Source organism: Aricia agestis, chromosome 16, assembly GCF_905147365.1.
Source record: "Aricia agestis chromosome 16, ilAriAges1.1, whole genome shotgun sequence".
Classification (NCBI taxonomy): domain Eukaryota; kingdom Metazoa; phylum Arthropoda; class Insecta; order Lepidoptera; family Lycaenidae; genus Aricia; species Aricia agestis.
In genome coordinates this window covers 349,348-374,028 of record NC_056421.1, presented here as the reverse complement: position 1 = coordinate 374,028, position 24,681 = coordinate 349,348, and the positions used below count along the sequence as shown (strand labels likewise).

The following is a 24,681-nucleotide window of genomic DNA, read 5'->3' as shown; positions in this document are numbered from 1 at the left end:
ACATTCCGTTCCTAATGCCTTTCAGGACTCTTTTTGCGATTTTCTGTCGAAGAAAAAAGACGATTGTTGAGAGATATTATTATAGTAAGTATGTATAGCTATGAATTATTATTAAAAAACTGGAACTCTACCAAAGAGAAATGTCCATAATTTATTATGTTCTGTTTATTTTTATTTGTAAGAAAGTGAAGAAACCAAAGAGTTAAGATAAGATTCGTAATTTATTTTAACCTAGATAAAGATAAGATAGGTAAGGTTAGACCTAGGTATATCTCCTCTTAGATCTTCTAAAGACTGTCTAGAATTTATGTTTAGAATCTGCATTTAAATACTAACTTAAGTATTTCTTACTAGCTTTGATTTGCAAGCATTTCTTTTGTTTAGTCATTTTGAAATTTTTAAGATTTTTTAATACTTTTTTTCTTTTTAAGGCACACAAAGAACTTTGCAAATATATCTGCCATTAAAAATGAAAAACTATAGAAGAGTTTAGGTAGTTTAAAACAACGCAAAGCATTGTCATAAAATAATTGGCGTTTTCGATTTGGTCGCGAGCCAAGTTTGATTCCCGTTTGTCGTTTTAAAATTGTTTTAAAAGCCAAACTTCATTAATTGAATGTGTTAATTAATACCTCGATCGTGAGAATCGCAGATACAATAGTTTTTCAATTTTCAAAGCGTATGGTAGTGATGCAAGTGCTTATTCTTAAGGTTTGTTGTTGAAAGCTTTAAGTTCAACTCTCTAAACTGCCTGATATTTTATATTTATTAATGTAGAAGACTGTAACATTATTTCAAGGTTTATTGTTATTTCTAATTATTATTTTCGCTACTTAAAAATTGGAAGACGACCCTTTACGACAATTACTAACCAAATAGGTACCTTTTTTTTAACATGGGGAAATGTTTTACGCATCCCCGGCAATTTTTTTTTTTTTTTTATGAAATAAGGGGGCAAACGACCAAACGGGTCACCTGATGGAAAGCAACTTCCGTCGCCCATGGACACTCGCAGCATCAGAAGAGCTGCATGTGCGTTGCCGGCCTTTTAAGAGGGAATAGGGTAATAGGGGAGGGTAGGGAAGGGGAGGGTAGGAAAGGGAATAGGTTAGGGGATTGGGCCTCCGGTAAACTCACTCACTCGGCGTGAAACAGCGCAAGCGCTGTTTCACGCCGGTTTTCTGTGAGAACGTGGTATTTATCCGGTCGAGCCGGCCCATTCGTGCCGAAGCATGGCTCTCCCACGTAAAAAAAAAAATGGGGATATCGGCCGGGCATGTGGGACTCCTGCGTGGTCTACCCACTAAAACCCCATGGTGCTCCACTCATCGCTTAAGGCAGAGTTGCGGGTACCTACGTTAGAAGCTACCGCAACTCTTCCAGAACAATTATATAGGTACCTAAGAGAGATCTATGCAAGTGGTATATTAAGTAAGCTGTAAGAATCTTTTTTTTTATGAAATAAGGGGGCAAATGAGCAAACGGGTCACCTGATGGAAAGCAACTTCCGTCGCCCATGGACACTCGCAGCATCAGAAGAGCTGCAGGTGCGTTGCTGGCCTTTTAAGAGGGAATAGGGTAATAGGGAAGAGAAGGGAGGGGAAGGGAATAGGGTAGGGGATTGGGCCTCCGGTAAACTCACTCACTCAGCGAAACACAGCGCAAGCGCTGTTTCACGCCGGTTTTCTGTGAGAACGTGGTATTTCTCCGGTCGAGCTGGCCTATTCGTGCCGAAGCATGGCTCTCCCACGTAAAAAAAATCTTCCAGAGACTTTCTTTAACTCTTTTTCTGTAAGTACTTTTATCCTCCTAAAAATTAAAATATTTGCAAAGTATAATATTTACTCGTCAATGCTGTCGTGGTCTGCCATGGCACGTCTTATCTTGTCTAATATTCCAGACAAAGGCACACCGTAATATATTCCTTGTGTAAATGTTTTAAGCAAGGGGTTACAATTTACTTTCAAGTTGTATTCCATATTATATAAAGTATAAACTAGTCAATATAATAAGTGATAATATTTTAAGTGATATTAAAACTTTTTAATGTATTTATTATTGGAAATCTGTCATGTTAAGTTATGAAACAGTCTCGTCGTAAAATATTACGATTTTATTTCTTGCTTTATGAGTGATCGTCAATATTGTTTATGACTTCCATTCTTTACAACGACTTCAATTATTACAAAACTACAACTTAAAGAATTAACAGCCGCATTTAGAGATTAACTTTAATTTAATGAAGGTTTTGACGTAAACTACATTAAATTCCCTGTGAAACTATATTAATTAACTTATCACTAATTGTCTCTAGTGCGATCACAATTAAATACCTATTATAACTTGTAAGTAATATCTAAGACACCAAATTCAATTATAACATTATATGCCCTGGTTTTTATGTGGTAGAAGGCCGTTTCACTATGTTTATAATAATAATATTATGTTTATCGTTTCTGTACTTACTTAAAATATTTAGTTTAATGCAAAATTTTCAGTGGCTGTTTTGTATGTGGTTGTGGAATGACGATCAGCTCTATAACTTTTTTAGATTAGGTATACGACAAATCGTGCTGCGTGCAGATATCAAATTTCAAATGTCGGATCCGATAATTATAAAATATTGTGTACAATAAATAAATTGAATATCGCATAACAACATTAAACGTAAATAATTATTTACTGTCGCATGCATTTACTTCTACTGCCTCTACTAAGTCCATTATTGTAAATACTGTTTCATATTTTTGGTTACTTTTATATACTTAATTTATCCCTGTGGTTGTGAATATATTGGCTTAAGCAATAATTTCTAGAATTGAACTTGTTAGATAGGTAGACGTAAGACTTAAGAGTAAATGAGGTAAAATCTAACCAGGAAAATATTTTTGACAGCTAATAAAGTATTATTCGTTTGCTTGTCAAACGATTTTTTTAAATTATGACAGCGTCTGTACATTCTTCATTAAATAACGATTTTTAGGTAACAATAACGTCTGTGCTTAGGCTACGTACTTTTCAGAAAAATAAGTGCAATTTTTTATAAAATAAAATGCATTTTTTTAGTGTTAATTGCCAACATTATGTTGAATTATCAAGTAAAAGGTAACTAAAAGATAAAATTAAAGATGATCATGAGTTTACTGGGCTATTCTGCTTACGCCTTACCTACAACAATTTTGGTTTTGGGCTGGTTAGACTTTTACTTTTCAATAACAACAATTTAAGAATAATATTATATTAAATAATTATGATTGTAAATTATTAAGCATTCCACTATATCCCTCCGTTTTTATCCAATGTAGAAGTATATTTTATAATTAAAAGAGTTTAAATTTTATAATTATTGTAAATAAAAAGCTGTATTAATATATATAATATTTATCACATTCATAATATTTGTCATAATATTGTAAAATACTCATAATATTTTGTGTCATATTATAATGTATAAATCGGTGTCATTATGCTTTAAGTAAGTATAATATTATTAAATGTAAAAAATGCTATTTAAATATATAATATTACTCGATGTTGAAATAAATAAACGAGAATAATTATCACGTTTTATTTCCAAAAAGCCTTAAAAACTTTTCGCATTACTTAGTCGATACACAAACGGTCGCCAAAATATGGTGCCCAGCGGACTGTGTCAAGTAGCTAAAAGCCAATAAATAATATAAATATATCCATCCGATATCTTATCGAATGATATAAAAACCACTACGATCAAATTGTTCTAAAAATGAAATGAAATCAAAATGATAATATTCACTTTGGGCAATTATCTAGATGTAAGTAACAAGTATTTATATAATATCAGCAATACATCGCAAAAAGTGTTTTAAAAATTAAATAACCGAAAAATACTCCAGTCGCGAAGCATTTAAGAAGAAGTCAAACTCAGAAGTCTCGCCCGGGGGCCGGGGCGCTGCGAAATGCGAAGTTTGGACGTTTAACTTCGCAGAAAACCTGTCCTTGTGAATTATCAAGTAAATTATTATTTTTTGCTGGTTTTTAAGTAAGCACAGGTAGTAAACCAAAACGTTCTTACTAGTTATTAAAAATATTAACACAATGGCTCAGCACAATGGATACGTCACACATATACGTGGGAGAGCCATGCTTGGCACGAATGGGCCGTAATGAGAAATACATACCACGTTCTCACAGAAAACCGGCGTGAAACAGCGCTTGCGCTGTGTTTCGCCGAGTGAGTGAGTTTACCGGAGGCCCAATCCCCTACCCTATTCCCTTCCCTATCCTCCCCTATTCCCTTCCCTTCCCTTCCAATCCCTACCCTCCCCTATTACCCTATTCTCTCTTAAAAGGCCGGCGACGCACCTGCAGCTCTTCTGATGCTGCGAGTGTCCATAGGCGACGGAAGTTTCTTTCCATCAGGTGACCCGTTTGCTCGTTTGCCCCCTTATTTCATAAAAAAAAAACACGGACCTTTCTTGCATCTTAAAATCCTTAAAACCTGGCCAAAGCGACAGAAGCTCAAAAGCTAGCTAATATTTTCTATTATTTTTTTTTAGCTTTTGAGTTCTGACAGATGCAATGGCTTGAAAGCAGTGAAAGACCATCGAAGCGACGGCGGAACACGAAATACTTTGATATGAAAAAGGCTCTGAAATATGGATGCAATGAGTCAAAGGAAATATTTGCGTACTATTAGGGAGAAATGAGAATCCCTCTCATAATATCACCATTACTCAAGAGTCGAGAGTCGAGAGGAACACAGTATACCTCTACAGTAGACTCAGTCGAATCACTGAAATCAAAAGTTAACATATTATACAGTAGGGTGGAGCGAAAAATGTTTTTTTGATATTCGTTTCGGCATACCTACAAAAAGTTGTTGTTACTGTTCACAAATATACTTACAAATTTTTATTTAGATCATTAGACATTAGACGAGTCGAACGTCAACGTCATATTCGCGAATTTTTAAGTCAATTCCATACATTTTGATCGGCGATTCTATAGAAAAGCGATAAAGAAAAGGTCTTGGCTAAGGCATCGGGCTCTTATTTAACGTATTACAATGTAGTTTTTTTACAAGGAACAGCAAATATAGAAAAATACTATTGTCAAAATAATGTTTTAAAAAAAATCGTATTTTTCGAATTTTCAATTGGGTTGGGGCACCTCATAACATCAAGACAAGTAAACTATATTTTGTATGCAGAATTTACTCATTAAAGAGCAACTTTCTATTGCTATGCCGTTTAAAAAAAAATAAAAAAAAATCTTCATACATTATCGCTCCACCCTGTAACAAAAATAAGTGACTTTAGGGTAGACAAAAACTTGTTTCGAGCGTAATAATATTACTTAGGGTGGGTTGCACCAAAGGCGTTGTTATAGTTAAGGTTAAGGTTATCGTCAAATATGGCGTCCATTATGGACTTTTACTAGGGATTTGACAGTTCATTTGACATTTTGTTATGGTTAAAGTTAAGTTATAAGGTCAGGTGGGGTAAGAGGGACGCGGGGGGAAGAGAGACTGTAACTAATAACAAGAAAACTATAACGCCGAGCTCCATGGTGACTACGTCAATAAAACAGTATTAGGCGTAGTTCATATATTCCGTTCATTTTGTCCGTGGGAGAACCACGAATGGGCCCGCTCGACCGGAGAAATACCACAGCCTCACAGAAAACCGGCGTGAAACAGCGCTTGCGCTGTGTAAAAGAGAGAGAAAAAAATCTGTTTTCAAACTAAAAAAGCCAAGTCAGACAGGTGTTCCTTGTTTGTGTTATTAAAATATTAAAAACATCAGTTTTGCGGTTGATTGCTAAGGAAAGTGTAATTATTACGTTTAATCTTTATTTTCTACGTATTGCATTGTTTCTAGTGTGTGTTATTAGTGCTTTTTCGAGGTCAATAAAAACATAAACTTTAAAATGGCAAGCTGGGAAAGAGGAACGGCTATACCAGGTAAAGAGAAACATATGTTCCTCTTTCCTCGTTTCAAAGGGTAACAAACATTTTTAAAATCCGCTAAAATACCGGCTGACTTTTAAGTACTGGTTTGTAAGATGAACCTACCTATGTGTATAAACAACCTTTTCTATGGGACCAACCTTCGTACCCGAAATAAAAAGTCAGCTGTTCCATACAAAAGTATCGATCAGCTGTGACTAAAATGTATGAAATAGTAGATTTTTTCTTTCAAGTACAAAAGTTGGTCCCATACAAAAGGTTAAGGTTTATTTCGTTTTTGTATTCCTTTAGCCTAAATAAGGCCTTATTTTAAACTAGGGAAGGTTTCATTCCCATAACTCAAAGAAAATGATTAATACATGCTATATAAACACTTAAAAACATGAGTAATTACCTAAAAATATCGAGTGTTTCTCTTACCCCAAATCTCGGGAAAAAGGAACTTTTTTTATGACCTAGCTTTGTTGCTAAATTGTGCCGTCATTATACGTATAATCTAGTTCTGTGTCAAAAAAAATGTAAGTATATTTCAAAAGCGAAGATTTGTTTCAATTAATATCGAAATCAATGCATAATTTTGATAGCTGAAGACCAAAATGTTAAAAAACCAGTAAAGTATGTTTCTCTTACCCCACCTGACCTTACCTGAGTAAATATTAAAATATAATAAGTATAAGCATTAAGAATTAGAATGTCTATCAAAATCGTCTTGGGTTTCGAACTTTAATTACTTGCTTACTTATTTAATAAAAAATTACATTATTATATTTCTTCTATTACTTATTTGGCCTTTGCCCAGCAGTGGGACACTGTAGGCTGATAATAATAATAATCCGAATGCCGAATCGTCAGAAAATTCCTGTCGATTGCTTGATTTTCAACTCAAGCTGAAGCTGCTTGGTCACAAGCCCGCAGCTTTAGTGTAATACCCCTAATGGAGCAGTAAAAACTTAAAAATATAAATAATAATAATAATAATGTTTCTTCAATGAATAATGAGAAACATTAAACACATATTTTTCCCACTGTGCCGAAGAAATATTTTATCATAAGTACGTTTACTTTTAACCGACTTCCAAAAAACGAGGAGGTTATTAAACTAAAACTCATAACTCAATAAGTCATAACATATTTTGCACTATGTAGCGCCATCTATCGGTGTCATCCAAAAGCTAAGCATAAAACTTTACTTTAATAATTACATTATAATTTTTAAAACAAAGAAAATGGAATAAACAACTTTGTAATAAATTATAAGAAGGACGATTCCAGTGATTTTTGCTCATTCTTTTTCTAAATTATTGTTGAAGTATGTGACATGTTTGTTATGTAGTTGACGAAATAGTTTAGCGCTGAGCTAATAGATGGCGCTCCTTCTTCCAACAATATTTGTCACGCCCAAATATAACTAAGCTGAACAAGATGGTTACAAATTATTGTGAAATAGAAAGTATTGCTTATTAGTTCAGTAACTTGTTTCAATTCATCACTTCTGACAAAGAAAATTACAAACTCTCGTTCTCATCGCAATATTATTGCAACAAGAAAATGACGTTTGTTATTTCCAATCATTTTCATTATCTATTCATTGCGTTTGTCTCCCTCTTGCACTGCTGTCGCGCGGTAAAGTTAAAGAGAGATGAACCGATTCTCAGTTGCGCTCGAATCGGAACAGTATTTCGTATCAGCTGACAACCAAAGCAAAACAGTCGGTGCGCGACCATCTTGTCAAAACTGGAGTCAGGAACAACAAATAAATTCTTTAAAATGTCCTAAAACAAGAGTAATGACTTAACAGTAGTCGTTAAACGGTTAAAGTACAGAGTTTCGTTTATTCGTGTGCTATTTTCGATACGGTTATTATACACTTTGCTCAATATTTGGGGTTTTGTGTTGCGACAAGTGACGTCATGTACGAGTTACACGTATCGCCAGCGATTTCGTGAGTATTTTCTTTTATTATTTCATTATTTATACGAATTGATACTGCGTCCTGAATAATGTAACCTTTACCCGACGATAGTTTCATTCATAATTCATAGGGAAATCGCCACGAGAGTGGTCGGAGCGTCCATATCTGTCGAGAAGTCGGATGCCCTTGAATATTATGCAGCAAAAATCGCTCACTTGTCCGACCAATTGACTAATTATTATAACTATCACTTTTATACCGTACCGAGGATGATCGACTGTGCTAAGTATGTTACATTTATAGTATGTATGTAGCATATTGGCTCGGCAACCGATTTACATATCGCGCACTTTTCTAAAAATGGAACTTGCTCGATAGAAAGTGTTGTTTTATACAAAACATTTATGTTTACACATGCACACATAAAGGTGATGCCATTTTTAAGTTTTTTTGTTCGTCGATACATGTAGAACATGTTTTGAGCGCAGAGCTATAGATTCTGTTTGCATATCAATAAAAATATCAATTGTGTAGGTAGGTAATGAGTTTTTTCATTGTACGGAGCGTCATACACATTACACACCCATACACTCGTATGTGGCAATTGCTAGTCTGTAGGCGTTTTCCGTTGCACACTAGACCAACAATAATTAATAATTAATTAGTCGAAATTATTGATGTATTTAGCGCATGATGGATCCTATATCGTCTTGTACCAACATTATACATACTTCACACTTTATTTCGTACTTATTTCCAATTCTAATTGCCTAATTCCATGTAATATGTATTATTACAATATTATTATGATTACGTAACTAGCTGAATCGTCGCCCGCTTTGCTTAGGAAACGCGCTGAAGATGGAGATTACTGAAGAAAAATGTATGAGGATTGAGGAGGTAACCTTGAAAAACTTATTTGATTGATGGGACAAAACACCGCGGGGCAGCAGCGCGCTGCATTTTTCTGACTTTAGCATAACGTCCTTCAAAATTAACGATTTAAAATTTATAAGTGAAAAAAATTCACGACTTTCACGATGACTTTACATTATTTTGCCGGTGGGCGTTAATTTCAAAATGGTTTAACATCACGCGGGCCACAAATAAAGTCTCGGCGGGTCGCGGGTTGGGGATAGCTGCCCTAAAGTCAAACCACTAGTGACTACAATTTAATGAGTAAGTATGTCATTACTCATTAAATTGTAGTCACTAGTGGTTTGACTAATATCCCCCTTTTTATTTGGTCTGAGTATCCACAATATTTCCTGAATCCTGAGTGACCAAAGACAGAAAAATCTGGTGCAATAAAAAGGAAGGTCTTAGGACATGGAAAAAGGAGCCAGGAGCGACTAACATTACGAATACTAAAAAAGGATCTATCCACTATAATAAAAGCTCGCACACCGATTTCGGTGTCGGTGGCTGGCTTATGGAAATAAAGCCACCTGCGTGACATTTTGAAGTGCCTAAGTGTGTGCGCTGTACACTGAACTAGGACATTGTCCAAAGCTTTACTCTCGAGTCTCGTAGCCCATAAGGACGGATCACACGGCTGGCGACGTCATGCACAGGAGCCGTACCACAAAACTGTTTTGAGACTCAAACAATCCAACGAAAATGCCGTGTCCTACTCCAACAAACGTGAAATTACGTTGTTAGAGCAGGATGCAGCATTCTCGTTAGATTGTTTGAGTCTGAAAACAATTTCGTGGTACGAGGACCGAAAACTCGGTCCTGCGACTCCTGCGCATGACCTTTTAAAAAGTTAACCGACTTCCAAAAAGGGGGATGTTGAATGTTCAGCTGCAGATTTTTTAATTCATGCACATCCAATGCATTCAGCATCACCTTACTTTTCATACAATCACAAATAGTTTATTAATTTTGTAAAAAAAACGATGTAAAAGGTTCTCATGTTAACAACTAACGTTACTTGTTAGTGTTGAGTGTTACTCTCGAAATCTGATTAACGATTTGCAATTACATAACTGAGCTATGCTGAGGCCTGAGTGCAAGTTTTGTTGCAGCAGGCTGCAGGCCCCGTACTGAAAGTATTTAATATGTATGATGCAAAAACAGCGTCTTAGACCAAAAACTAGTTATTGAATGCAAAAATCATAGTTTTCTAATGATTATAATGTCTAAAACCTAAAACTTACAGAGAGACTACACTACACCTTGTAAAGAACATGATAGGTATGAAGATCCAATAAGTCCAGGCAAACGACAAAGAATAAAATCATCCCGGAAAATTTATTTGTTCTTGCGCGATTTACCGAATTTTGGCGCAACCACCAATCCTCATTTAAAATTATAGGTATTACCTATGGCAAATCCTGGCTCTCTGCTCCGACCTTTGCGAACCCTATTAGAACATTTTGGGAGATCGCAGACAGACTTTTTGTGCGATCGAGTCGCGCGCATACAGTCGGCATGGCCGCGCGCGCGCCATTCCGACTGTATGGGCGCCGCAGACTCGATCGCACAATAAGTCTGTCGTCTGCGATCTCCCTTTTTGGTGATGAAAGTAAGGCCGTCAGCCGTGTTCCAACCAAACTGACTGTGAGCAGGCTCACTGTGAGCCCCAGTGTGAACGTGATAATAAACGGTATTTCCACGTTCACACTGGTCGTCGTTCACTGTATGCCGACAATACGCTATAGCTGACGTAGCTACCTAGTCTATTATATAAATCGGCCGCCGAATGTCCGCGCCTACGCCTAGCGTAATAACGTATTGTCGGTTTCCGGTTTGGTGTGAACGAAAAAGTGAATATAATAAACTGCGTAACGTTCGCTCACTATCGGCGGCTGACAGTCAGTTTGGTTTGAACACACCCTAATAAAACCGTGAAAGTACTTAGTACTGACTCGTAACTCCATATCGAATGTCCATAATAACAAGCTTTTAAAGTTACATGTTTTATGTCACATATTGAGTAATTACCGCTGTTCCTTAAATCCATAATTTCTATTCTATGTTATCGTGAGCTTTGGTTATTACTAGCAATAGTGGGACCCATATTTTTGCGTGGTCACAAATGGACGCACGCGAATAGTCAACAACTCAACAGGCTCAAAGTACTAGCTGTCCCGGTGAACTTCGTGTCACTTAAAAACCTTCCCTGGACTTCTACGAATATTTTAAGACTAAAATTAGCCCAATCCTTTCAGCCGTTCTCGAGTTTTGCGCTTAGCAACACATTCAGCGACTCATTTTTATATTAAAGACTAGCTGACCCGGCGAACTTCGTATCGCTAACAGTCGATTCTTTAACTTTTGTATGGGAGTATAGAAGTTGTTTTTAGACTTTTTCAGGAAATTTAATTTTTTTTTAGAATTTTTCCCTCCGTAAGAACCATCCTCGTACTTCAAGGAATATTTAAAAAAAAAGAATTAGCGAAATCGGTCCAACCGTTCTCGAGTTTTGCGCTTAGCAACACATTCAGCGACTCATTTTTATATTATAGATTTATATTAGTCGAATTGTTTTTGTAATGTGAAATATCAAACGTGCTCTAAGTTGGGCTGTTTGAGCAAAAGTTTCAGGACTAAGTACTAAGTTTAGTACCTAGATTAATCATAATAATATAATAATGAATCATATAGCTATAATATTACTCAATATTTTCGTATGAGTGTGTAACGTCCACGGCGCTGATGAAGCGAGGGGAAGTCCCGTTTTGGTATTGCTGCAGGTTATTATTGAGTTGATAATTAATTTCAATCTAATTTATAACTTATAAGAAAATTTACATAAGTGCTATCTTTCGACATTATCTGCGGTCTATCAAAATTATTATGGATATATTTTACAGATCTGCAATGTGCAGCACAGTTTATCTTTACAGTTATTCTATAACATATTTTACCAGTATTAGGGCCTGTAACCTGTTTCACCACTTTCTGATAAAGTGCCGAGTTGTAGGCTATTCACAGCTTTTTTGACAAGATTCTCCATAAGTACTTCATCTGTCAAGTTAAGAGGATACCACAGCGGCTAGAGAAATGAAAAAAAAGTACGTGTAATATCTATAGCTGTCTCCCTTACCTCAAGCCTATACCGCAGAACGCGATAGAGACAACTGCAGAAAATCCAGAAAATCAACGATTCGTTGTCCCCTGATTCCTTCTCCAAAACTTAACCGATTTAAGTACTTTTTTCATTAAAGATTAAAAAAAGGCTTGAGCTGTGTTCCTATGTTTTGCTTTTTTTGTATAATCTATCCAAATCTGTTTTCTGGACGTTTGAACACAGTGGAAAATCTGGCCATTTTTTTGGGTTTTTGAACGTTCATATCTTATTTAATAATTAAATTATGAAAAAAAAGAAAACATAGGGACATTGTATTAGTGGCCGTAGATATTCAGGAAAAAAATTATAACTCTACTAGCATTATCCAGGGAGGAAACAGGGGACAACGTTTGTATGGAAAAAATGGCGGTGTGGAATCCTCTTAAGTGCACAGATACCTAAAGGTTTTAGTTCATCCACTGTACAGTTATAGTTTCGTTATTTTCGATAATTATTCCTAATAAATCATTAGTCATTAACTCATTACTAATTAGTAATTACAATTAGCAAATTAAAGACCCCAATATTTGTCTTCGCTTGCTTCTCCAACTTTTCTTTTGAAATTATTTAATTTCTTTGAGTCCCAACTTCTATTAATACAGTCTTAACTTGTCCCTCGGGCACCCCGAGATCAAAGGGTTTTCGTGGTTGGTTACCCGGTCGGCGATCGATCCTGATTCCTGGCTTACAGGAGTTTTAGTGGTAAAATATAATTATTATGCTGGGTCAAAGCTCGTCAAAAACGACTATTTAATATTTATGGTTAGCAATACTATCGGAATAACTGTCGCAGTTCGTCGAACAATCAACATAATTTTACAGATAACTAGAGTTCCACTTCCACACTTGTACAAATAGTTTAATTATTATACCACGTTTGTATATCTAATCTACATAATTTTTTGTCCGAAGCAATTATAACTGGTATCATCAACATTCTCAACCGACTTCTGTTGCACAGAATTTCATAAAAAAATTGACATTTCATAATATTATGAAGATAGCGCCTTGATTCGCGGAGACTTGAGATAATACTAATTACATCATAGACTTAACTAACTTAATTAGAGCATTATTTTTATCAGCACCTAGGTTACGATGTAACTAACTATTTACTATTTAGTAATTTGTGGCAATATCATAAATTATTAATCCATACTAGTCTAGTTACTAGTATTACCTCTTCGCGCCCAAACCGCTGAACCGATTTTGCTGGGTATGGAGACACGGAGTCCCGGGAAAGGACATAGGATACTTTTTATCCCGGAAAAGTGTACGATTACCTCGTGATAATATAGTATCTTTAAATACTAAATTACATTTGCACGCTGATCGCACAGATCTCTTCTTTAGGCACAAGGCCTTTAGCCGAAGTGTAACCTTCAAAATATGAAAGAAGTTTCCTCGACGCTATATCGGTCCCTGCGTTTACGCGGCGCACATATCAATAATAGATTAATGTGGCCGGCAGTTTATGAGTTATTTAATGACGGACGGACATGGTAATATCGCGCCGGTATCGATCGAACGAGCAGGCGGATTACCTGATTCAACAACGTCGACAGTGGGTATTTATTATTTGGGATGGTATTGGGATTTGGTACTCGACTTGTCATTCCATGATGTAATCGTAATATTATTATCGTACATTTTTTCTGATTTTTTTATAGTAGCTTAAAAGTTAAAAGTAAGTAAACTTTAAATGCGGTTTATTATTTAATAATAATAATAACAGCTCCCACACCGGTTTCGGTGACGGTGGCTGGTTTCATTGAAACCAGGCCAGCTACGCAGGAGTAATTTTATAGTGCCCAAGTGTGTGCGCAGTATACAAGAGCACTCTCTATTCCTTTACTCTCATAACCCAGTGGGACGGAAGACCGACACGACCGGCGAGAGATCAGGCGCAGGTAGGGCATCGAGACCGGGTTTTCCCGAAACCCGAAAACCCGGAAAAACCCGGGTTTTGGGGATCATGAAAAAACCCGGGTTTCAAAAATGGAACCCGGGTTTTTCGAGCTTTTCGGGTTTTTTGTTTTCTTGATAATTAATAAAGGCTAGACCTGATTTAAGGTATTTATAACAAACTAACATACAAATTATTTATTTTTATAACATATTGTATAGGTTTAATTATTTATATTGGTCATAATTAAACAAAATATAATATTTTAAAGTAAAAGTTTCGTTTTAAGAGCACTAAAGACTAATTGTCATATAATTATTTAATAATAATAATTAATAATACATAATATTTTAAAAATCTTACCAAAACTATTCCAAGCCAATTCTCTTCAAACAATCTATCCTTCGCAAAAAGTTTTCAAATTTTATAGAAGCCAAGTCTTGTTAAACTTATTTTATAGTTTTCAATCAACATTCAGTGATTGACCACAGTTTTATTTATTATGTGATCAAAGGCTTACAAAATAAAGTATGGACAGTTCAAAGGGTTCTAACTTCTAAGTCTGCTGAAAGTATCATAGACTTTTGATGATGGGCAAGTCAGCCACTAGTTAGTGACAAAAAGTTGAAACTTGTATGGACCGTAATTGCTGATAAAAAATACACCCATCAACAAAGTCTTCGGGATATTTGTATTTTTGGAATATCTAAAAACCTGTCAGGAATTTTTTAAGACAGTGTATGGAACAATGATATCTTATTTTTTGGTATTTAAAAAACATATTATTAAAACACTTTTCCGAATTTTATCGTTTCTAAAGCAATCACAGGTATCTACAGTCATAAAAATCAATGATAAGTCAACAAATCTTTATTTCGTTTTATAAACTGAACATTTCATTCAAATGAGATATTTTTATTGCTGATTGTCAAATTAATAGTAATAATTTATACTGATCGATGTTTGGCATTATTTTTACTAAAAATATTTTTTGTGCTCTGCTGCGGTATGACGCCCAGTCTTCTTTGCAATTTAATGTCATTATTTTCAGTCGTCTAACTTACTAAAAACCCTTAAAAGTTTTTGTTTGTCGTTATGTTTTTTGTCATTATTTGTTTTATTCACAACATAACAAAAAGCGACAATATTAAGACTATGAAATCAGTAAAAAGGTTCCAGGAAAGCAACCAGCCCCTAGAAACTGACAAAACTATCTCAGGAGTTTCCATCAAGTATGATCTGAATCCATATTTTTATATTGCGGTCTGGCAAATGCGGCAGATTGCTTTTCATTGCTTGAGAGACTGATGTTGGTAACACATTATAGGACGAATGGTGGCTTTCTTTAGCCGGCCGTGGATGTCATATTCACTGCGGAATTATTAAAACACGTGATTTTAGTGAATCGAGATGAAATAAAACAAGCAGAGTTTTTACCAGAACCAGCGCCAGAGATAATTTCTTGTGTGTAACAGCATGCCAACCATGGGGCTAATCTTCCAAATTCATTAAAAGCAACCTTCCGCATTTGCCATAGTATTATGGTCGGGTCTGATCAATTATTTGGTAATCGGACATGAATTTTGTCTATTGTGACTAGAACTAATGACTACAAAAAGGTTTGAGGTGTAGTGTAATGTAAGATTTTACAGTAATTTAAGATTTTCCACTAAGTTAGATGATAGAAAAGTTACCTTAAATTGCAAAGAACATTCGGCTTCATACCGTACCAAGGCAGACACAAGGCAATTTCAAGTAAAAACTAGGCACAAATATTTAATTACAGGTATAATGTATGCCAACATCAATTAGGACTAAATAATTATTAATAACTTGACAATCAGCAATAAAAATGTATAAGATTAAATAAATATTTGTTGGCATACGTTTTATATTTAAGGTTATTCTTCCATTTACTGTCTTAAAAAATTATTGATAGATTTTTATATATTTCATAAAATACAAATACATTTAATAATATATGTAATCTGGAGGTGAAGCTTATTGTAATACTTAATCTTGGCCCTAATATCTTAATCCCTAGCTTTGATAAGATCCAATATAATATAATAAAATAGGAGATGTAAATAGTCGCTTCTATAAAAGTATGGCACGGCTGCCCCGTTCACTCGAGACTTGGTTGGGCACTGCCGTGACCGCACACTATGGTATTTAAATAGTATTTTACTGGAAAGGTGTTGGCAATCGCTGAAAATCATATTTAAAGTATTTTCGCATCGTTAATCTTTGAATTTTAAGAAAACCCGAAAAAACCCGAAAAACCCGGGTACCTGGGTTTTTATTAAAAAAAACCCGAAAACCCGGGTTTTGAAAATTGGGTCCGGGTTTCGATGCCCTAGGCGTAGGACCGACTTTTTACATGCCCATCCGACGCATGGATCATCTTACTTGTCAGACAATCAGGTGATCAGCCTGCATTGTCCTAACCAAACTTGGAAATAACATGTTTCCAACGCGGGAATCGAACCCACGACCTCCGAGTCAAGAGCCGCGCTCTATACCACTAGACCACGGAGGCGTTAGTTTATTATTTAACTATGGTCCAAACCACGAGACGTATCACAAAATTTCATACTTTTGACATTAAATAATAATGTTGAGTTTTGTTAGTCGGGTTTACAAATTATAGGATCTAATCATTGCTTTTCACAACAACAAGCTATATAATATTAGAGATGGTTCCAACTTGCAACATAATATCAAGATATTGTAAAGAATAGAGAGATATTGATTGTTTTTGTGTCTTCGTTTGTTACATTGAGCTACCAAATTAAAAGATGAATAAGACATTGTCCTTACAATCTTCACGAATCACGATTCACGAATATGAGTCACTTCACAGTTGCGTTTGATCGAGCATCGAACAGACGACCTCTGGCTGCCTGCGCTAAAATATTATTATTATTATCACATCTCAATAGGGAATATTACACGAAGGTCAGAGCAGACGGCGTCACTAGCACAAACAGCATAAATAATAATCCGACAAAAACTGGCATGTTGCACTGTGTACACGTCAATCAACATTTTGACAGAAACTTTGTCAAACTTTATGTTTACTGTCTGTACAAGTGCTGCCGTCTAGCGTAAAAACATTACAGTAATATATACCCTATTCACAAAATATCACAACATTATTATTTATTATTTTACTTTTTATTCAGACGTACCTTAGGCAATATAGGACACCGCCTAGAAACTTATCTAGGACAATGTGTGTTTGTTTTGGTGCGGTTTTTCTCTTTACCCGCCAGTCAGCAGACGCCAGTCGCCACGCCTTGGGCTTTCCATCATTATCAATCTTTATCCAACACAAGCCTGTTTCTACGGAAGTAAAGACAAAGTGACAGATTGACTAAAGCAGTATTTCCCAAGTCCCGCCCTTTGTCAGCCATGGCCCACGGACCCCTAGACAATCAAGCACAGTTTTCACGAACCCCTTTAATAATATAAACCACAAAAAATCGGATTCGCCGTGCTAAGTAAGCATAGCGATTATCATCACTCATTTTTTTAAAATCGAAAATGCAAGTCTGCTTGCAATTCATGTCCAGTAATTCGTACAGTTAATTTGATATTTGTGTCGGTCATTGTAATAGTGGTGTAACTCCATATTTTTATTTTCCCATTTTTCGTTCATTAAAATAACTACGTCTTATTTTTAAGTAACTATATACTATTATAATATTTCATTTGATATCTACAATAAAAAATATAAAGCATTGAATAAAAATTTGTAGTTTTTTTCTACTCGTTAATTAACAAAACTCTTAATTTCTCAAAACTTAATTGCATGGAGATAATTATTCACTATGACAATGAACGACAATTTTCTCAGTTTCACAGTTTTGACAATTCATTTGCTGAATTGATTGAGAGGAATTGCTAAATGTGACCATTTTAGTCCCGCAGGACTCCAAAGTTCATAACTCATCTGAATCGGCTTAACATAGCTTTACTGCTCATGCGTGAATCTATACGTCTTATCTATACTAATATTATAAAGCGGAAGAGTTTGTTAGTTTGTTTGAACGCGCTAATCTCAGGAACTACTGGTCAGATTTTAAAAAAATATTTCGGTGTTAGATAGCCCATTTATCGAGGAAGGCTATCTATCTTCTATCTATATATATAAAACTCAAAGGTGACTGACTGATTGACATTATAGTGATCTATCAACGCACAGCCCAAACCACTGGACGGATCGGGCTGAAATTTGGCATGCAGGTAGATGTTAGAACGTAGGCATCCGCTAAGAAAGGATTTTGATTAATTCCAACCCCAAGGGGTTCAAATAGGGGATGAAAGTTTGTATATAATAATACTTCTTTACGCGAGCGAAGCCGCGGGCAAAAGCTCGTCAGTGAACTCTATACAAGGAACACGTACACACCCTAAAGTATTATCTCTTATTTTTGTTACACCCTGTATATAAAAATGGATTTTCAAATGTGTTAGTCGCGCTAAAACTCGAAAACGGCTGAACGGATTGGGCTGATTCTAGTCTTAAAATGTTCGTAGAAGTCCAGGGAAGGTTTTAAAGTGACACGACGGGACAGCTAGTAGGCTATATTTTATCACGCTAAGACTAATAGCACAGAATAGATAATGCTAATAGGAGCGAAGAAATAGAAGAAAATGTGGAAAAAACGGGAGGAAATATATTTGAAAGGGCATATTTGAGCGCGCTAATCTCAGGAACTACTGGTCCGATTTGAAAAATTCTTTCAGTGTTAGATAGTTAATTTATCGAGAAAGGCTATTTATTTGAAAGGGCTTATCTCACGAGCTACTGGAGCAATTTTTCTGTTATTTTGGCGATAAGCAGTAGACCACGTGAAGGATCATAGGCTATTTTTTGTAGACAAATTTGTCTGTGAAATATCTAATTTACGCTGGCGGCGCGGAACGTCTAGTAATATTATAAAGCGGAAGAGTTTGTTTGTTTATTTGTCTGTTTGAACGCGCTAATCTCAGTAACTACTGGTCCGATTTGAAAAATTCTTTCAGTGTTAGAATATAGCCTATATATCGAGGAAGGTTATATAGGCTATAAATTATTATCACTCTAAGACCAAAAGAAGCGAAGAAACAGAGGAAAATTTGGAAAAAACCGGGAAAAATATTTGAAGCCGCTTTTCTCGCGAACTACTCGATGAATTTTTTAAGTTATTTGGCACAGATGTAGAATAGAGTGGCTATAGGCTATTTTTTTGGGAAAATGTACGGTTTCCGCAAAATTCCTAATTTATGCAGGCGAAGCCGCACGGAACGTCTAGTTATCTAGTCTAGTACGGAATAAAGTAGACAGACACTTTTGGATTTGTATTAATATGGATTTACATATTTTTTTCTGCATCGTCCAATCTTTCCAAATGGGATTCCTTGTCTTTTTATCGGCCATAACGTAAACAATACTACCCGTGTAAAGTATTAGCATGTTGTTTTCGTCCGAAACACGGACCTTGACCGCGTGAAGTGTGCCGAGGCCGGTCCGACAGTGAAAACGTCCTTTAGTGAAAGTGTTGCCACAGGACCTTATCGTTGAGCACATAAGGGTCAATTTCGTTTAATCTTAGAGGTAAAGTAACTGTGAATGATCTGAGACGTGCTTTGAGGTGTTTATCACAGGATCTTAATGTTGCCTACTTAAGGGTCACTATTGTTGGATCTACGAGTGGCCGGCTCGACCGGAGAAATACCACGTTCTCACAGAAAACCGGCGTGAAACAGCGCTTGCGCTGTGTTTCGCCGAGTGAGTGAGTTTACCGGAGGCCCAATCCCCTACCCTATTCCCTTCCCTTCCCTACCCTCCCCTATTACCCTATTCCCTCTTAAAAGGCCGGCAACGCACATGCAGCTTTTCTGATGCTGCGAGTGTCCATGGGCGAAGGAAGTTGCTTTCCATCAGGTGACCCGTTTGCTCGTTTGCCCCCTTATTTCATAAAAAAAAAACCGGCGTGAAACAGCGCTTCAGCTGTGTTTCGCCGAATGAGTGAGTTTACCGGAGGCCCAATCCCCTACCCTTTTCCCTTCCCTACCCTCCCCTATTCCCTTCCCTTCCCATCCCTACCCTCCCCTATTAACCTATTCCCTCTTAAAAGGCCGGCAACGCACCTGCAGCTCTTCTGATGCTGCGAGTGTCCACGGGCGACGGAAGTTGCTTTCCATCAGGTGACCCGTTTGCTCGTTTGCCCCCTTATTTCATTAAAAAAAATGTAAATAGTCCGTAGGCTGCACTGAAGCGAACAGTGTGCTTCGAAGTGATAACCAGGTGATCTTAATGCAAGGCATAAGAGTCACTTTTTAAGATGTCAGAGGCAAGATAGCTGGTCTGCGAAGAATGGTCTGCGCCGTGGGGACTGAGGTGTTTTACATTTGACAGGACTTTATACCTTGTAGGCTTATGCCAATGAAAATGACGTAAGGACCTCCATAGAACCAGAGTTGATAAAAATCAGAAAGCATTTTGCATACTGTGTGCGACCTTGAGGGGCATGCGAAGGACTAAGGAGTAAAACATCTTTAAAGGAAGGCATGAATGCTTTCCGATAGACCAAACAAAACATGACAGTTTTCCTGTTTGGTCAGTTTTGCAAAGATTAGGAGTTTTTTTTTTTTTCTTTGCGATAATGTCGATGGCATGTAAAGGAAATACTATTTGAATTAAAACATAGTTTTATATTTTATAACAACAATCAACCGACCTTTCCAAGTAGTCTGCTACATGAATTTTGCCTCTTGCCCCAGTTTCGCCGACCGATCTTAAAATTGTGCACATCCTATACTTTATTTTCATCGACGTACAACGACGCGTCACACGACACCTATTCGCTTTAGTCTCTCAAAACATTCATACTAGATAAATATTCTTTGCCAAGTGCATATTTCGTAGCTGATAAGCACTGATAAGAGGTCGGCGAACCGTGCCACATAAAAACAAATCCGATATCTTTCTACTTAGTACCTACTTACTTTTTTATTGCTCTCAGCTTGCATTACTTTGTAAGTTTGGTGGATAGGATCTTACCTACATGAAAACTTTGGTTCCGATTTGTAGTCAACTAATATATTATATTCTGTGGTATAGTTTATCTTACTGTCCCACCTTAAAATCTATACGTATTGTAATGAGATGTCTTCGGCCATAGCAGAAATGCGAAACAAACAATGACAATTGACAGACTTTGAAGAAAACCTGAGAGATTTCCTTTGTGAATCCTTCACTTTGTATGCCATAAACAATTCATGATAAGATTAGTGCAAAACCACTAAAATTGACTGATTGTCCGTTACAAGTTACAACGTATCGACTATCATATCACCCATCTCTCTCTCGTTACAGATAGTGACAGTATGCATGAGCAGGACGGCGATACAGAGCCGGCGCACCACGCGCGTCGGCCCATGAACGCCTTCCTCATATTCTGCAAACGGCACCGTAGCGTCGTCCGCGACAAGTACCCCAATCTCGAGAACAGGTGAGCGAGACGGACTATAGCGATAGTTTGTAGGTGCGAGCAGGACGGAGATAGTGAGCCGTCTGCAAACGCACCGCAGCGTCGTCCGCGACAAGTACCCCAATCTCGAGAACAGGTGAGCGAGACGGACTATAGCGACAGTATGTATGAATTTTGAGGGCAGATGAGGAGAAGATATTGTACTGACTGCTGTCCCACATCGCGGAGTACCTAATAAGCATCTTCATCCGCAAATAGGTTATAAATATGTCCGAGTAATTCTGGGGATACGCCCGGCGGATTTCCATATATTTAGATGATTCATGAATCATGGTCGACTTATATGTAACCCACCCTAATTTTTACTTTTCTGTCTTTTTTTAAATTAGAACTCATGTTTCGTATAAGTATATATTAACCCCCTAATGCTAGCGTATATTAATTTAATAATATTTTCTTTATTTAAGAGGGTTTTATGTTGAATTCTAATGATAATATTTAATTATCATTAGTCTTCAAGCTCAAAAAGTTAACAGTCCCCGTATTTTTCCAGCTAAGTAGGTTAATATTTGAATGCGACCCAGTTAATAATACTATTTATATTATCAGTTTTCCTCAATTCTCTAATCCTAATTAGTTTTAAACAATCGCTTGAAGTAAACACTAAAAATATTTGAATGTTATCCTCAATAATATGTGGGAATGCGGAGTTAAATATTATGGCACCTGAAAGTTCAACCTTTGACTAATAAAGATATTATTTACCTTTATCTGTCATGTGACGTTTCCTATTCGCGAGGAATACACAAGCAGGCCTTGAATACTGAACTGTACTGTGTGTTTTAGTCAGGAGTTTCAAGCTTAATAAAATAAATCACGTTGTCTTGTATTATGTAGGTATAGCTCTGAAAGAGTATAAATTTATGTTTTTTTGTTTTTCTTTTTCCAGATCTATCACAAAAATCTTGGGCGAGTGGTGGGCGAACTTGGATAAAGAAGAAAAGGCTGGTTACACCGGTCTTGCCAAACAGGTAATCAAATTTTGGGCTTAATCGCCAATTAATAAAATTATAATGGTGCACTGAATGTCAATCTGTATGTTTTTTCCCTATTAACCGACTTCAAAAAGGAGGTTATCAATTGAAGACGATTTCCAAGCCGGTTTCAATTTTTGTTTAAAAATAATTATTAATAAAGTTACGTTAATATTAAATACCTATTATAACAAAGAATGCCTTATGCCATGCTTATCAATTTCAGTATAAAGACGCCTTCTTCAGCGCCAATCCTGACTTCAAATGGTACAAGTTGCCCGCCCCCCCGCTCCGCACGCTGTCCGCTCGGCCTCGAGAGAGCGAGAAGCACACAGAAGTGGAGGACCACGAAGAGAGGACCAACAACAACTCCACCAGAGTAGACCTCAACATCCGCTCCGATGACGACAGCAACGAGCCCCAACCGAGATCGCTCTCCATGTTTACCCCCGGCAAACTCGCCGATGAAGCCCAAATGGGCGGAATCAGCAGCCTCCTAGCTACCGACGCGAACTACCACCCACGATCGATATACAGATCCCCCGACCGACCCAAGAACGATACCATCCGGGAGCTCCAAAACGCCCTGTCCGAAACCAGTAAGCTGTTCGAGGAGGATTTCGAGGGACCGTACCGCTACAACGTACCTGGTGAGCTCACCAATCAGGATGTGATAGACCAGATAGTGGATAAACGCTACTCCGCCGAGGAGCTGTCTGATGATGAGAGGAAGTCCGGCCGCTCCTGCAAGGGCAAGAGATACCAGGAGTTCATGGCTGTGGGCCTGCTCGTGAAACGGCGGAGGGATGATCCCGAAGATGACTATGCCGCCTGCAGCTGGGAGCCTAGTAGCTCGCAGCCCCTGCCCAAGTACGAGTCAGACTCGACAGCCGCCGAACCGGACAGCAACCCGACCAAAACCTTCAAAGCGGCCGACTTCGATCTCGACGCGAAGATACGAGCACTTCCCTCCCTCAGCCTCGAGAAGTTCCAGCAGAGGAAGCGTGAGAACAAACGCAAGAAGAAGTCGCTGACCTTGAAACCGAAATACCCTCAGATCGTCAACTCCGTCCCGCGGAGTGTGGCCGACGAGCGGCAGGACCCCTGGCGGGAGACGGTCAGCGGCAGTCAGAAACGGAAACCCCGGAAGAAGAGCATCACGCGCCTCGAGATCAACAGCCTGATAACGCGCGTGGAGAACGGAGGGAACAAGATTAGTCCTGAGATTAAGTTAGCCACGGAAGCCACGGAAGACCTGTTCGCTCTGGCTACCCTCGCCGAAGTAGCCGCTAACACGTCCAAGCTCGACAGCACTGGAGCTTCCCAGGTATGAGATACTAGCCTTAAACGATATTCCAAATATATTTAAATCGGATATTTATATAGATCTACTTTTACATGTACACTTTTGATCGTAGGTTTTGTAACATAGATATAGAGTTTATTTATACTATAGAGATATATGTATACTTAGGTCGACGTAGTGCGTATATTGCTCGTTAGATATATGGTGATAGATAGGGTGTATGGCATAATGTAATCGAGTACGGTATACGCGGGGGCGGAGGCGCGGGGAAGTCAATTAGTGAACTACTGAAGTTTACGTGGCGTTCTGTGGCCGCCCGACATCACAATTTATTTGAATGCCAAATATAAGTCATGTAATGTTATAATGATTTTATAACCTCATTAAAATAGTTAGGTTTATTGAATCGCCTTATTTAGAGTTTTAAATCAAACGTAAGACACCACATACATAGACTGTTATGCATTTTTAAAGTTTTTTTTTTTGTTTTTTGTATACAGTGTATTGCATATTTTTATATATTCTGTGACTGAAGTCACTGTTCTGTTTAAGTCCGGCCGCACATTGTCCGAAATTTCTGATCAGAAACAGTTGAACGTCCGCGCTGTCTCTTACATTTTGTACTGAGCCGAGTGAGCTCGAACTCGCCGGAAGGATATTTCGGATAGTGTGCGGGGTGGCGGTCCGGCGAAATTCAACTGTTTCTGATCAGAATTCGGACAATGTGCGGCCGGGCTAAATCTTCAGTGAAAGTAAATTGTTCTATTACATGTTCTATTTTCATTTCGTAAGTGGAGGTGGCACAAAGCGGCCATCTAGTAGCCATATTATAAGAGCAAAAGTGACAAATAACTACTATATTATCCTTCTTTGTCTCTCGTAAAATATTGCTTGTACCACCTTTATTTACGTTACCAGCGGTGTTAATAGTTAAAACCATTTTGAAAACATACTTTTGCAAAGATTTTAGCCCATTATTAATAATGCTATAAACCTATTCAGGAAAAATACCTT

The 24,681-nt window shown here is 37.3% G+C and overlaps 2 protein-coding genes across 2 annotated transcripts in view; both read left to right on the top strand.

Annotated features, from left to right (window-relative positions):
• The window catches only part of LOC121734592 (dopamine D2-like receptor), a 96,894-nt gene extending 82,423 nt beyond the window's left edge, over positions 1-14,471 (top strand). Inside the window, exon 9 of the mRNA XM_042125173.1 lies at positions 14,461-14,471. The gene's annotated coding sequence lies outside the window, so the exon portion shown is untranslated. The remainder of the gene's footprint in view (positions 1-14,460) is intronic.
• LOC121734593 lies at positions 7,593-24,266 on the top strand. Its single transcript, XM_042125174.1, has 4 exons — positions 7,593-7,892; positions 21,213-21,348; positions 22,277-22,358; positions 22,588-24,266. The coding sequence occupies exons 2-4, from the start codon at positions 21,224-21,226 to the stop codon at positions 23,692-23,694; spliced, it is 1,314 nt and encodes a 437-aa protein (XP_041981108.1). The 5' UTR covers positions 7,593-7,892; positions 21,213-21,223; the 3' UTR covers positions 23,695-24,266.
• Positions 24,267-24,681: the final 415 nt, after the last annotated feature.

What these genes read in the sequence shown, in the direction of transcription:
- LOC121734593 (XM_042125174.1), top strand. Translation starts at nt 21,224, where the DNA reads ATGCATGAGCAGGACGGCGATACAGAGCCGGCGCACCACGCGCGTCGG. An exon ending in TACCCCAATCTCGAGAACAG is followed by an intron (nt 21,349 to 22,276) that starts GTGAGCGAGACG and finishes TTCTTTTTCCAG; the next exon opens with ATCTATCACAAAAATCTTGG. An exon ending in ACACCGGTCTTGCCAAACAG is followed by an intron (nt 22,359 to 22,587) that starts GTAATCAAATTT and finishes TATCAATTTCAG; the next exon opens with TATAAAGACGCCTTCTTCAG.